The 15,264-nt window shown below is 35.4% G+C and overlaps 1 protein-coding gene across 7 annotated transcripts in view; it reads right to left on the reverse strand.

Moving 5' to 3' along the window:
• The window catches only part of CCDC88A (coiled-coil domain containing 88A), a 126,015-nt gene continuing 110,751 nt past the window's right edge, over nucleotides 1–15,264 (reverse strand). For 2 of the 7 annotated variants that reach the window (XM_017542398.2, XM_017542397.2), the window contains exons 26-34: nucleotides 12,255–12,338; nucleotides 11,061–11,261; nucleotides 10,399–10,470; nucleotides 9,036–9,116; nucleotides 5,735–6,000; nucleotides 5,431–5,537; nucleotides 5,078–5,208; nucleotides 1,528–1,627; nucleotides 1–1,008 (exon numbers count right to left, since the gene is read on the reverse strand). In XM_017542398.2, coding sequence (XP_017397887.1) covers nucleotides 1,563–1,627; nucleotides 5,078–5,208; nucleotides 5,431–5,537; nucleotides 5,735–6,000; nucleotides 9,036–9,116; nucleotides 10,399–10,470; nucleotides 11,061–11,261; nucleotides 12,255–12,338 — 1,007 coding nt within the window. In that variant the 3' untranslated portion in view covers nucleotides 1–1,008; nucleotides 1,528–1,562. Of the gene's footprint in view, nucleotides 1,009–1,527; nucleotides 1,628–5,077; nucleotides 5,538–5,734; nucleotides 6,001–9,035; nucleotides 9,117–10,398; nucleotides 10,471–11,060; nucleotides 11,262–12,254; nucleotides 12,339–15,264 lie in introns of all 7 variants that reach the window. The other 5 variants (XM_017542392.2, XM_017542393.2, XM_017542396.2 and 2 more) reach the window with 4 other exon arrangements.

The following is a 15,264-nucleotide window of genomic DNA, read 5'->3' on the forward strand; positions in this document are numbered from 1 at the left end:
TTTCAAAAGTACCAATAATAGTTATCAACTTTAATGTAAGATTATAAAGGAGAAAAACAAAAAGTTATTAATAAATGATAGCCTTAATTATAAATGAGTTTCTGGCAAAATGCAGATCATAGTAAGTTATTTACATTATTTTTGCCATAAGAAAACTTCTTAAGCAATAGTCAGCTCTCAGGTTAAAAAAATACACACACATACACAACCCAATACCAAAGAAAAGAAATGAGTTAAAGCACAATAGCTTTATCCTAGGAATGCCATTTGCTGGAAAACCATCTTACTAAAAAAGTTTCAGAAAAACACTCTTTACCTTGGATTAATGTATGCATGCTTAGTGTTGCTTAATGGGGAATGTAGAAAGGTTAATATCCTTATAAATTTTTTATAACTCCTATTTCATTATGGATTTTTCAGATTTATCTTATAAACTGAATTTGTTTTGCATCAAAATAATTGGCTTTAAGGAAAAAAAAAAGTACCAACACATGCAGTCTGCTAACTAAATAAGGCTCTGACATGCCAAAACAATTCTCTCTGTATCTTGCTATATAGTACATTCCACAAAATACTACAGCATTTAATTTAGATTTACACAACTAAATATAAATGGCTAGATTTTGGCTAATACTTAGCAGAAGCATTAAGCAAACATGGATAAATTCATAAAACAAATGATGAAAAGAGCAGATTGTTCCTGGAGTACTTCTTTAAACACTTAACTTTAAAACACTTGGTCCTTAGCGAGAGATCGTCCTTTATTCAGTAGATCTTAACAGTACAAGGTACAGTAAGTCCTAAAATCTTTTAAAAATTTTGGCAGTTGAATCCAGTAGTGCTCCTTGATTCAAGGAATGAAGGTTTGTATTTCTTGCCTGCTCTATTCACGAAGGACTGTTAAAAGTCTCCTTAAAGATTTTTAAAAATGATTCCTATAGTTGCTAGGTGTCTTGTTACTTCAGAAATAAAGGCTTCATACTGAGAAACTGAAGGACACTTTTCTCTCTGTATTTAGTTGGAAGGTAGAAAGAAGAAAGAAAATATAAGAAAAGCTTGAAGATAAGAGATACAAAATACAGAGCAGCCACTATAAGAACAGCATGCACCAGATATTTCTATAAGAATGAGAATGACAGAAAATCAGAGATAATTTTTGAGTGGAGTATATCATAGAAAAGGTATTTAGTTTATTCTCATCAATTTTCAAGAAAACTGTGGGAAGTTGTATTCCTATCACAAAAGAATTCAAACCAAAAAAGTAATTCCGAGAACATAATTCACTAGTAAAATTATATGTAAAGTGAGGAAAAAAAATAATAATAAAAAAAATACTTTTTCCCTGTGCTAAGTAAAAACCTATGGCAGCCAACTAATATTGCTTCACTAGTAAGTAGGACAGAAAGTCAATGAATTAAGCAAGCAATATTTACATCTGTTAATGCAATATGCACTTGTTTCATACTTAATTTGGTTAGTTTGTATAAATGAGACTAATCTCATTTACATTTTAAGCAGGAAACTCACCACTTGTCCCACATGTCATGTAGTGGGTAACAGAATTAGGAGCTTTGTTGCTCCCTAGACCTGATTTTTGAATTTCTGCTTTCTTGTACTTTGTCCACATCTGCAGGAGAAAAGCATTTCATGTTATTTAGTCAAAGACTGAACAAAATACAATTCAGAAGACAAGAAATGCACTCTCACTGAGTAGGGCAAGGAGAAGGAATCTGTAACTGTCTGGGAAAAATATTAATCTCACAGGCATCTCAATACTTAAAGATTGATTTTTATATTTTAAAGCTGTAAGTAATATTCCTAGGAAAGCTACAATTAAAAAAAAAAAAAAACTGTAACAATTACATTTTACCCCCTTAGTGCCAGATAGCATTACTTACTATGTTTATTTACTAAATGGTCACCATACAGTTTTAAAGTAAACATAATCTTGCATGCAGTAGCAAAACCATCTGGAATGAAATATTTGTATTACTTTCTAAGAAAACCAGGGTTTGATACATATTTTATAGGCAAATAATGTTCCTCCTTACATTGGTTATAGCTAAAATTGCTTTGGTCAAAGGGGATGCAGTGCATAAGAATATGTTTATGTCACACAAATCAATGGGTATAATTTCCAGAAACCTAAACCAGGAATATTGAAAGCTCCAGCTTCATCATTTATAAAATTAGGGTACTGAATATTTGAATAGTTTTACAAAGAATCCTTTGGGAAACTGTAGGCTATTTATGGAGGTGTCTTAGAGGAAATAAATGCAACTGCTCGATTGAGTCAGAGTTGTTTTACTTTTACTTCAAATGAAATTGGTTTTTTTTTTTAATTTGGGGCATCTATGTAAGATTTCACTTACAGAAAGTGTTATGAGGGAATTTTATGTCTCCACAGCAGGTGATAATTTCTAAAGTCTAGACTGTATTTTCCAACAGTCCTCAGGACTCATGGGCATGGTATATATTTGTCTTACAGGCACAGTGTATTTAAAAACAAACAAAAAAACATGCTGCCTATATATGTATAGCCATTGGGGTAGGAAATAGTTCTTTCCTATAAGTCTAATTTTGTAAAATAATCACAAAATTTTTAATATAATAGCATGTGACTTCTCAATGAATTTTGAATGAATAATATTTTAAAGTGTTATGGTCAGATTTATGATATCTAAATAGTTGAAATAGCTGTGAAATAATCTTTGACTTAATATGGAAAAGAAATAACACTAATTATAACATTTGCATCATATATTGCCCTCATTTAATCTCAACTATATTTACCATTAAGTTTTATTACTGGCTCATGAAAAAACAAAAGGGAAAATATTAGCACCAAATATATTTGAAATGTTAGGACTGACTGTGCAGTAATTAACAATAAAACAGAAGATGCAAAAAGTACATTAGGTAGTACTAAAATATGAAAATCTTCTGATTGTGTTCATTTGATTACCTGCACCAGAACCATTTTTCTTTTTTTTTTGGTAATAGCTATAAGGAAAAAAAAGTATGATTATAAAGGAGACAAATTTTACTAGGCAAATATTCTCTATAGATTTTTTTCTTTGGCCCAGTTAATAACAATTTAATACAGTAACAACAAGTGTAACATAATTTCATCCCCACATGGTCACATTTCAAGGCATTCCTTCCAGGTGCCAGGCTGCGTCATTATCAGTAATATTTAGGCTAAATCAAAATGGCAAAAACGTTCCAGAGAGAGCACTAAGATGTATTCCTCTCAAAGTAAACGGATCAGGGTTATGGGTGTTTTTGTTTTTAGCATTCTGGGAGTTCAGAGATTCAAATTTAGCTAATCAGCTTTAAAAGTACTATGAACACAAAAATAAAAGTTTTTTGCACTAGAGTCAAAGTTAACAATTTTTTTTTTTTTTTTAGCTAAAGAGTTTGTATTTATTCTTAGTTCTAAACTCTGTTCTACTAGAAAGACACTTGTTTAAATGGTTACAAATTCTAATTTTTCATTTTAGTACAATTATTCATTATTAAAAATTCTGTTTTAAGGACATACATGTATAATTTAATAATGGATTAATTATAGAAGTAACAATTTTTTACCACTTTGTAAACTTGCTACCCTTTTTGATTAGAAGTAAAAATACAAATTTCCAACACAATGAATATAATTTGGTTTATTTCTCTTTGACTCTATATAAAAACGGAACTGGAAAAACTATTGTATTAACTGATTTCAAGTATAGAAGTCATCTTGAAGAAAAGACAGTTACGTGAGCTCTCATATTTATCAGATGATTAAAAGTGCAGAGAAGAAACAATAAGTACAAATGTTCCTAGTCACTGTGTAAATCACATTTAAATTTGATGGGGTTTTCTATGAATAACACTAAGTTTATGAGTATTAACAATCTTTTAAATCTGAAAAATGTTTTATAAATATGGGTGTTAATATTTGCTATATAAAGTATTGCTTTATTAACTATTTCTTTAAAAATAAAACAGGACAGGTGGCCTAAGTAAATGGCAAAAGAAAATGACGTAATTTTACATTTTTCCTATTGATACTGTACATGTGCAATATAAAGTACACATTCTGGAAGAAAAAAAGAAAGGAGTGAGAGGAAGAGCAAGTGAGGGGTGGGAAGAGGAGGAAGGGAGGGAGGAAATGAGCATTTTTTTTCCAGAAGCAACAAAGCAAACATGACTCAGAAATGTCTTCTTGGTAAGAAAGCATGCAACTGTTTTAACATGCTTCTGTATATCAAAGTAACAATCTTATCAGGCAACAAAAAGGTGAAGGAGGAGCATGTATGGTTAAGGTTTTTAAAAGCATGCAGAAAATGGACAAAGCAATTAATACTTCATGCAGGCTTTGGTGTGGTTACACATTCACATTAATATACATGCCATCATGTATAGCTGAACACTATGCAACAATTTTAAATCAAAAAGATAAACCTAACTGAATGCTATTTTGTTAACAGCAACTTTTCAAATCATATTACAGCAGTATATATCAAATAACATCAACATATTATATTGTGCACTTTTGATCATATACAACCATATTCATACCAAACAGTTTGATTATCCTCAGAAACCAACAATTCGGCTTCTGTGTCATCAGGATAGAGGCATGCAGGAGTGATAAGATTATTGCTATTTATAGAAAACTGTAGGTTACTGTTACTAGGGTTCTGATGATCAGAAAAATGTTTATTATCTCTCTGTGCAGGTTTATCCAAAGAGGCAGAAGCCTGGTCAGTTATTCTGGTGACTGGCCTAGGAGGTAACCCACTTATGTTACTAACTAATTCTGTATTCAGGGATAAAAATGGCTGAGACGAATAAGCCACAGTAAATGATCCTATGCTATCTTTTGCCAATATTCCGAATGCATCACTTGGCATATTAATAGTGGCAAAAGTTTGGTTTAGAAAATGTGACCTTTCCATTCTTGAGTTTCTAGCCTGGGCATATAGAGGCTCAGGCATGTCCGTAGCTAAATCATTTTGGGAATAAGAACCTATAGTATGTGTTGGGCTGTCAAGTATATGACAGGACCACTGGTGTAAATGGTACTCACTAGATGCTGCAGTGGTGTTGCTGTCAGCAGCAGCTGGTGGTGAATCAACTGATACAGGCAGTCTACTGTCCTTGGTCAAAAAATCATGGATGCTTGTCCTTCGTGTAGTTCCTTCAGCAGTAGAGATCACGCTGCTTGCACGAGGTAAAGTGGCATAAGGGTTACTATCTTTTGATTGTCGTGACAGAGAAGATTCTTTTACTAATTTTATCTTTCCTTGAGTGCCTGGTGTAGGTTTTCCTGCAGAACTAATGAAGTAGGTATCTTCAGTTTTTCGAGGACCGGGTCTCAAAAACTCAGACTTAGTTGTCCGTCTATCATAGAAGTCCCCTGGGGTTTTTCCACTTACTGACCTGGCCAGACCACAGCTAACTGGTTTGTCTTTTCCCAAAAAGTCAGAAGAGACAGACAAACTTTTCATTACTTCATCTAAAAGATTCTCTTGACTTGAGGACTTGATCTGTTTAAAAAAAATTCAAAGCAGATTAGTGAATACAGTGCCATGTTTCTACTTTTCTGATTTAGCAGCCTGTGCAATATAAAATTGTGGGTATCTCTTGACACTCCTCAACTTAAAAAAAAAAAAAAAGTTCTGAAGTTCAATTATAGAAACTTGTGGTGTTCATCTAAATTAAGGTTATCATAGATAAAACTAACCTGTATTGAGGTAAGCTTATTGCTTTCTTCCAAAAACTGTTGTAGAGTAACAACTTCACTCCCTGGGGAACCAGTTTTGATCTTGTGATGTCGACTCTCTAGTGTTTCAGGTATTTTGTGTTGGAGCACTGGACTTGATCTGGTCTGTCTTTTCAAGTACTGGATTGGACTGCTACCACTGCTGGACCAAGCCTCATGATCATGAAGCAGGCTAAATTCTCCACTGCTGTGGCTTTGTGGCCTGCTTTGGTTATTAACTGCACCTGCTTTTGGAGTAAATGGGGTGTTGAGATTTCAATAATAGAAATGAAATTAATACATTATGAGTAATAACATTTGTTAACTGTGTCCTAATTATAGGAACAGCCAAATTTCCTTTCACACTTTATTTAGAAATGCATAGTAAACCATGTCAATCTTTTATCACTCTAACAATTGTCTGCCATAGCCTGCTTCCTTGTTTTGTCAAACTGACAACTCTTGTAAGCTCCACAAGGGCAAAGACTTGCTTTTACCACCACACTCAGAGCCTTAACAGAGCTTCATACAAAGCATTCACTACATTTGATGAGTAAATGAATTAATAAATAAATGGGTGAATAATACATTTCTTAAAATTTAGGTTCAAATAGTTATAAAATGCTTCACAGGCTGGGTACGGTGGCTCATGCTTGTAATCCCAGCACTTTGGGAGGCCAAGACAGGCGGATCACTTGAGGTCAGGAGTTTGAGACCGGCCTGGGCAATATGGTGAAACCCTGTCTCTTCTAAAAATACAAAAAATTAGCCTGGTGTGATGGTGCATGCCTGTAGTCCCAGCTACTCAGGAGGCTGAGGCAGGAGAATCGCTTGAACCCAGAAGGCAGAGGTTGCAGTAAGCTAAGATCACGCCACTGTACTCTGGCTTGGACAACAGAGCAAGACTACATCTCCAAAAGTATTTTTTTGAGACAGAGTCTCGCACTGTCACCCAGGCCAGAATGCAGTGGCACAATTTCTGCTCACTGCAACCTCCGCCTCCTGGGTTCAAGCAATTCTCTTGCCTCTGCCTCCCGAGTAGCTGGGATTACAGGCATGCACTACCATGCCCAGCTAATTTTTGTACTTTAGTAGAAACAGAGTTTCACCATGTTGGCCAGGCTGGTCTCGAACTCCTGACCTCAAGTGATCTGCCCACCTCAGTCTCCCAAAGTGCTGGGATTATAGGCGTGAGCCACAGCGCCTGGCTCATTAGGTGAATTTTATATTATTTCGATATGTTAAGACCAAAAACTTCTAAATGCAGAGAATTCTATTTTAATTCTTTGCTTCTCCAAGAAGTCCTCATTACTACTTGAGGTAGTAGTCCTCATTACTACTACTTCTCTGTTCATCCTACATGAATAACTTTAAACATTTAAAAAATTTAAATATCATACATATAAGTAAAGTCAAATAGAGACATGAAGCACTTACAATATTTCAGTAAAAGTATAAAATCAAATATGTAGTGCTTAATTCTTTTTTAAATGTCTTGATTATCTTATTGTTCCTGCTGTCCACTGTTGATATGGTGCCTATATAACCTTAAAAGACTCAGTTGACATTAAGCAACTATATAAAATGCAAATTAGCTGGTTCTAGAATTAAACTCCTTCAAATCTATGGTGTTCCTTAAGAGTACTAATTTGTTTTGATCACTAACAAACTGCATAGTATATCAAAGCAGAAGATGCAACTTTCCATGGTTTCCCAGTCACAGAGTAAAGTGGGCCATGAAAGAATTTGGCTCAAGTTACCTAACATGTTTACAAAATTAAGAGTTTTTTAAATTTTCAAATCAGAAAAAAAAGTCTTTTCAGACTACATTTTTTCTCCTGGATACAAAAGCATTTTTAATTAATTAATTAATTTCTTTTAAGGCTAGTCAAGTGAAGTAGTGGGATTGGACAAGGAACAAAGACATCTGAAAACCATGACGATAAAAATTAAAAAAAAAAAAAAATCCCACCTCAAAATTAGGTATTTCAGATCACTGTAACAATGTCGTAGCATTAATTAAATAAAATTACAACTGAGACACCTTGTAATCTGACAATTCTGGAGTATAGAGAATAACGACGGTATATTGGTTAAATAATTCAGAGGCTAGATGAGGTGGCTCACTTGAGCTCACGAGTTCGAGACCAGCCTGGGCAACAGGTTAGAGACCTTGTCTCTATTAAAAATACAAAAAACCAGCCAGGCATGGTGGCGTGGGCCTCTGTAGTCTCAGTTACTCGGGAGGCTGAGGTGGTAGGATCACTTGAGGCAGAAGGGAGGCAGAAGTTGCAATGAGTTGAGATAGCACCACTGCACTCCAGCCTAGGTAACACAGCAAGAACCTGTCTCAAAAAACAACCTTCCAGGCCAGGCATGGTGGCTCTCACCTGTAATCCCAGCACTTTGGGAGGTTGAGGTAGGTGGATCACCTGAGGTCAGGAATTCAAGACCAGCCCGGCCAACATGGTGAAACCCCGTGTACACTAAAAATACAAAATAATTAGCTAGGGGTGGTGGTGGTTGGTGCCTGCAGTGCCAGCTACTCAGGAGGCTGAGGGAGGAGAATGGCTTGAACCTTGGAGGTGGAGGTTGCAGTGAGAGGAGATCACACCACTGCACTCCAGCCTGGGCAACAGAGCAAGACTCCATCTCAAAATAAACAAACAAACCACTTCCAGAATCTGTGTAGACAGTATATCTTTGAGGAAAAGGTATCAGTCAAGGTTTCCAGACATTTACTTAAATACCCCACCTTGGAATGCATATTTAAAAATTAAGAAAATATTCGTGAAATTATTTTTATGAGCCAAATGCATTTATATAGTTCTTATTCTATATATATATATATACACACACACAAACAGTTGCTTCTCAAATTAAACACAAAATCCTTACCCTTATTTTGTGGATAAATGAAGCCAAACATACTTCTAAAATATGAATAATGTGAGTTCAATGTCCATGCATTATGAGAAAATGAAGGACAACCATTTTCACGTCAGACAAAATGTCAGTAAAATAAGGACGTATAGATGACTCTGAAGTATAAATATTACGTAAGACTTTTGTCTGTGAAGACTGAAAACTGAAACCAAATAACTGCTCCTGTTTTTACATTTGTATACATTGAAATACATTTGTATTACAATGTGAAAAGTATAAAATATTTCAAACATAGATGATTTGGATTTCATACTTTACCCCAGGAACTTCATCCCATCTCCCACCTTAAAATACTGGAAATGGATGGAGTGCATTAAGAAATTAACCTACAGCATACCTTTGACTTCATGTAGGGAAGCATTATTATTGCTATTGCTAGTGGATGTTCTGCCACTATCAAGGCTGGCTGGTCTTGAAGCTAAATGAAAAAATCAGGAGACAGTGTGATAAAACTTCTAGCTGATGATGCTGATGAGCTTTTACATTCTGATTACAGAATGCTTTGAGGAAGCAATCATGCATACTTTCACAGGCTGAGCATGCCCACAGATTAGAAAGCAAATTTCCAGATAATTCATCGAGACACTTTAGAGCAGGGCACTTCTGAAACAATAGTTCAGATTCAGAGAGAGAGAAAGTGCATATTTAGATTTAAAATGAGTTCTGGATGGATATGCCAGGAGTATTTTAGTTGAATAGAATGACATATCTCCTCAGATCCCATGAAATGCTACTGATTGGTTCACTTACAACAGATCAGACAAAGAACTCTGTACATTGCAAAGATGCCATGAAGAGGAGGAATATAAGCATTTATACAGTTAATGTCCTGTATTCCTATCCATAACAAGGGAAACAACTGTAGTTAACACTGCCCTATGCTAACTCTTAAAACCCTGCTTACATTTAAAATTCCTTTAACATGTTACTCACTTATTGCTAATAGTTTGGTGAGACATGATTTTCCAGACAGAAACTGAAAAATCTGAAATACTCAACACTGCCCCAAAATTGGCTTCTTTTTGAGTCAGAGTCTTGCTCTGTTGCCCAGACTGGAACGCAGTGGCATGATCTTGGCTCACTGCAACCTCTGCTTCCTGGGTTCAAGCGATTCTCCTGCCTCAGCCTCCCAAGTAGCTGGGATTACATGCCCAGCCACCATGCTCAGCTAATTTTTGTATTTTTAGTAGAGATGGGGTTTCTCCATGTTGGCCAGGCTAGTCTTGAACTCCTAACCTCAGGTGATCTGCCCACCTCAGCCTCCCAAAGTGCTGGGATTACAGGTGTGAGCCACTGCACCTGGCCCAAAAATTGGTTTCTTAAAGTTCACATCCTTTAAAACAAATTTTTAATATTTTAAACTAATATGTATTTTAAATTGGCATTTTAAAACAATGGTAAAATGCAACTCTTATAACTTTAACCTTCTACAAAAATGGCAACAAAATTACCTTGGAGGACTGTGCAGGCATACTTTATAAATGACCTCGGCTAAAATAGAGAACATTCAGATGAAGCAATTATCTTAAAAGAGGCAAAAAGGAGTATCAGTTTTGAAGAAACAGTAGAGGTAACTATGAGATGCAGGACAGAGAAAACATGCTTGCTGGCAATGCCATATTCACCTATTAAATGCAAGAGTACTAGAATCCCCATTCTGTATTTAATGTGTACTCTTTAAATAAAGTTCATTATCTTACCATGAACTCTTGATCCCGTGCTAGAATCATCACTAACACCTTGTGGACTTATGTCTTCAAAGGATGTAGTATCTACATAAAATAGCAAAATGGATATAAAGATATTTTTGTAATAAAAAATTATAAAATTTTATTTACACAGAACATGGAAATTGTTTTTCAGTCATGTATAACACAGCTTGACTTAACATATTTCATAGACTCAACCAGAAACTGGAACCAGGAATAAGAAAAATGGCAACTCTAATGAGAGTTGACTTGCTTAGGGAAAACACCAGAAGCAATGAAACAATCTCCCCTCTGACCCTGCAACCAAAGCAAGAGCCTGGGTTGTTCTAGGTAGTTCTGTTGGAAGGTGTAGTGCTTTTAATTTTTAGAAAACTAACATTGCCTTCTTTTATCACTCTTTACCTGTTTTACTTCTCCTTTTCTTGTTAATTCATTAGCTGTTTATTATGAAAGGAGGCCTGGAAAAGATTTTAGTTATTTGTATAATGTTTTAGATTTTTGAAATGATTTGAAAGTTCCTCCAAATCAAATACAGATCATGTTTTGATAATTATTTCAGGTTGTTGCTTTTTAAAAAGTATACAGGGAAAAGTCAAATTAAAATTCTTGTTGCTAACAGTTACACCACAGTGCAAATAGCAGACGGCCTATACCTTTATTATTAACCAACTGCTTGGATCTGAAGCCTGCAGAAGAGTTGACAGTTGAAAAGTTGATGGCTGTAGTAGAGAAGGCCATAGCTCCCAATTCTTTTCTCCTTTTACCCGTTGAAATATCATCAGGAACCTCCAAATTCTCAGTACTACCTGTCCACTGTCCTGCTAGGACCATGGACTGCACCAGGTCATTCATGGCTGGGATGCAAATGGAAGCAAATGAATCAGCATGGTTAATGTATTTGTTCGTATTTCTATTTTGTAGTATAAATATGCTGGTTTTTGTCTATGAATTAATGCAAATAAACATCAAAAACTACAACCACATGGTCATTGAAATTATGACATGCATTCAGCTAAATGAAATGAGTAGACCAAAGGCTGATAAATTTCAATAAATACTTTTATCCCACCTCCACCCCCTTTAAAAGACAGAGAAAGGAATTTTACTATGTACAACTGCCATGCTTTTGTGCAGGGAATGTGCACTTCAATTAGAAGCCTTTACAATGTGGTTTTGTGGTGACAAAAATGGAATGAATAAAGGTAAGATGGAGAGCAATTCTTATGTAGCATAATTATTGAAAATGAAAGTCCTTGGTCAGAGCAGGTTACTGAAGAAATTACTCATTTTAATGACTCAATAAGTATACCATTCAATAAAAACCTGAAAGAGATGATATCCAAAGTGACAGACATTTAATGTGATTATGTAACTACCCATGCCACATAAAAAAAGAAAATCCAGAATATTATTATTTAAAGAATGACAAGTATTTTCAAGGGTTATTGGCCATTTTATTTATTTAATTAATCTGGTTCATTAAAGGAAATTAATTTCTAATGCTAAACATTTTGTTATATGCTCCTTAAGTAAACTTTTTTGGGGAAAAAATCTCTATGGCATATAAAATAAAGGGTTTTGTTCCTGCCAATTTTTAGAAAGCACTGGAAATTTATGAGTACATTACATGTATGACTAGACATATGCATGTGTATGTATCAGTGAACATACACATAATGCAAATTCAGTGCCACTTGAAAAAAAATTCTTCCAGCTCCTTATATTAGAGGAAGACTGACCTCTGCAAAATAAGGAAATTGGCGCAGTCCAGAGAAAGGTTAGTGAAAAATTAGTAATGAAAGCCAGTGTAGTCATTTGAAAGAAGCTGAACTGTCATAAAGTCTTACACATGGAACGACGGTAGCAGGCCTTCATTTTGTCTTTATCCTTCGGTCTGTTCCTCAAAAAGGGCAGTCTTTTCAGTGCAACCACTTTAATGTCAGAGCATGAGGAAAAACAGAAACAGGGAAATGAAAGAAAAAAGGGAGAAGAACAGATGGGAGTTAAATGTTGAAATTAAGGACAGAAATGAATGTTTGAGTTTTAGCTATGTGTGCTATATTAAGGCTATTATTGTCATGCTGCTGAGTGATAATGAAATATGAAATATGTACTTTGATATTTTAAAATACTGGGAAAAGCACTGAAGACAATGATGAGGAACATATACTTCTAAAGCTTGGATTGTTATAGTCCTATAAAAACAGGAACTGATTAAGATTACTTATGCAGGGATCAATTTTCCTAGTTAAATTGTAAAGGTAAACCTTTAAAATGAAGGCTATTGGTGGTTCACAGAGTCTACATGATGAAAATGTACAAGGCTTTTGAAGTCTCTATTTTAACTTTTTAAATATAATTTTTATTTTGGAAAACAAAAATAACTTAGGAAAATGCATATTCTACCACAGTATTTTATTAATATACAGTAACAAAAATTAGGGTTCCCAGGGGATGTTTAAAACAATCTTAAAAAACTAAAAAGTCCAAGCATGGTGGCTTATGCCTGTAATCCCAGCATTTTGGGAAGCCAAGGCAGGAAGATCGCTTGAGCCTAGGGGTTTAAGACCAGCCTGGACAACAAAGCGAGACCCCATCTCTACAGAAAATTAGCCATGTGGTGGTAAGCACCTGTGGTCCTAGCTATTCTGGAGCGTGAGGCAGGAAGATCACTTGAGCCCAGGAGTTCAAGGTTGTAATGAGCTATGATCACACCATTGCACTCCAGCCTGGGTGACAGAGGGAGACCCTCTCTCAAAAACAAAACAAAACCTCAAAAAAACCTTTCATTAGTTTATTACACTTTAATAAAGAAAATAAATTACTTCTTGGTTTAAGCTGGATTCTGGTGCATTATTTAGCAGCACCACTGAAATAAACATTCTTTTGACCAAAGTATTTGTAAAGATGAAATAAGCAATTACATTAGGTTCATTTTACAAAAGATTAGCTGGGGCTAAGAGGGAAAAAAAGGAATATTCTGATGGTAGTAATAAGCATTAGCAATAAGCTCTGATAAACCTAAAAAATAAGGAGGTACCCCAAAGCAAATGAAAATGAGAGAAAAGTATGTATAACATTTTTAGATATTTTTGAGGGAATTTGATTTTGTGAATAAAAGGATTATCGCTAAAATATAGGAGTCATTAGAACAAAAAATAAAAACATTCACTAGAGTCATTAACCATTCTTAAGCTACATTTTAGTAAGATTTAACTATAAAAAGTATCATATCTTTTTGGAAATGTAATTTAGGAATTAGGAAAAACAATTTGCATAAAGACCTAAAAACATATTATACACTGTCTATTTAATAAATACATTCTTTGTTTGCTGTCATCATGTAAATAATCAAAGCTCTTTTGACAAACTGACAAGTATCATTCAATGGGCTGGGTGCGGTGGCTCATGCCTGTATTCCCAGTGCTTTAGGGGGCTGAGATGGGTGGATCATGAGGTCAGGAGTTCAAGACCAGCCTGGCCAACATGGTGAAACCTCGTCTCTACTAAAAATACAAACATTAGCTGAGCATAGTGGCAGGCACTTGTAATCCCAGCTACTCAGGAGGCTGAGGCAGGAGAATCGCTTGAACCCGGGGGGTGGAGGTTGCAGTGGGCGGAGACAGCGCCATAGCACTCCAGCCTGGTGACAGAGCAAGACTCCATCTCTGTCAAATGAACAAACAAAAAAACAGAGTGCAATGGATACAGCTCTTTAACTTGTTTGACTGCTATTAGAAGCAGTCATGATTATTAAGCTTTTAGTTTGACCTATTTCTTTTCAAGCTTAGTAAACACAGCTGTTTTAAATGATTAAAAAGAAATGAACTGAAAGCAATATAAAAATGGACACTTAGATAAAACAAAGCTGAGTGGTTGCAGCATGCACATGTTGCCTTGTTTACTTTTATTTCTTTTTCTGTTTTTAATTTTTTTTCCAAGGACTGCTTTATAGACAGATACTCTTCCAAAATGGACATGATAAAAGGAGTTTTAAATTTGTCAGGAAGGAATGATTCTTCTTACAGCAATGAGTTTGTGGACATACAATGTTCATTTTCCAAAGCATATTGAAATTAAGGGAACATTAGTATTGCTGGGTTTGCGGTTTACTTTTAAAATTCTAAAACGCAACAATCGTAGGAATGGAGAATAATACTTCCTTCTGATTCTTATTCTGGATGTTTCAGCAGAGAATATGAAAAGGATGACAGATTTATACCTAAAACAGATAAGATGACCTCAAAAAAAGACTTTTGTGCCTTTCTTGTGTATGCTCTTACATCTGAATTGACATATTTTCCTTTAAAGCCAGGCACAGTGGTTCATGCCTATAATCCCAGTACTTTGGGAGACCAAGGCAGGAGGATTGCTGGAGCCCAGGAGTTTGAGACCAGTCTGGGCAAAAAAAGTGAGATCCTGTCTGTAAAAAATAATTAAATAAAACAATTAATTGCCACTGCAGTGCTGTTCTCCTCTAGTCCCAGCTCTCTGGGAGGATGACCCTGAAGGAGGAGGATCTCTTGAATTCAGAAGTTCAAGACTGCAGCGAGCTGTAATCACACCACTGCACTCCAGCTTGGGCAACAGAGTAAGACCCTATCTCTCAAAAAAAGAAAGAAAGAAAGAAAAAGAAAGAAAGAAATCTTCTTTAAAAACAAAATTAAGTAGGCCGGGTGAGATGGCTCATGCCTGCAATCCCAGCAATTTGGGAGGCCAAGACAAGTGGATCACCTAAGGTTGGGAGTTCGAGACAAGCCTGACCAACATGGAGAAACCCTGTCTCTAGTAAAAATACAAAATTAGCTGGGCATGGTGGCACATGCCTATAATCCCAGCTAATTGGGAGGCTGAGGC

This window comes from Cebus imitator, unplaced genomic scaffold (assembly GCF_001604975.1).
Source record: "Cebus imitator isolate Cc_AM_T3 unplaced genomic scaffold, Cebus_imitator-1.0 Scaffold143, whole genome shotgun sequence".
NCBI classification, from domain to species: Eukaryota; Metazoa; Chordata; class Mammalia; order Primates; family Cebidae; genus Cebus; species Cebus imitator.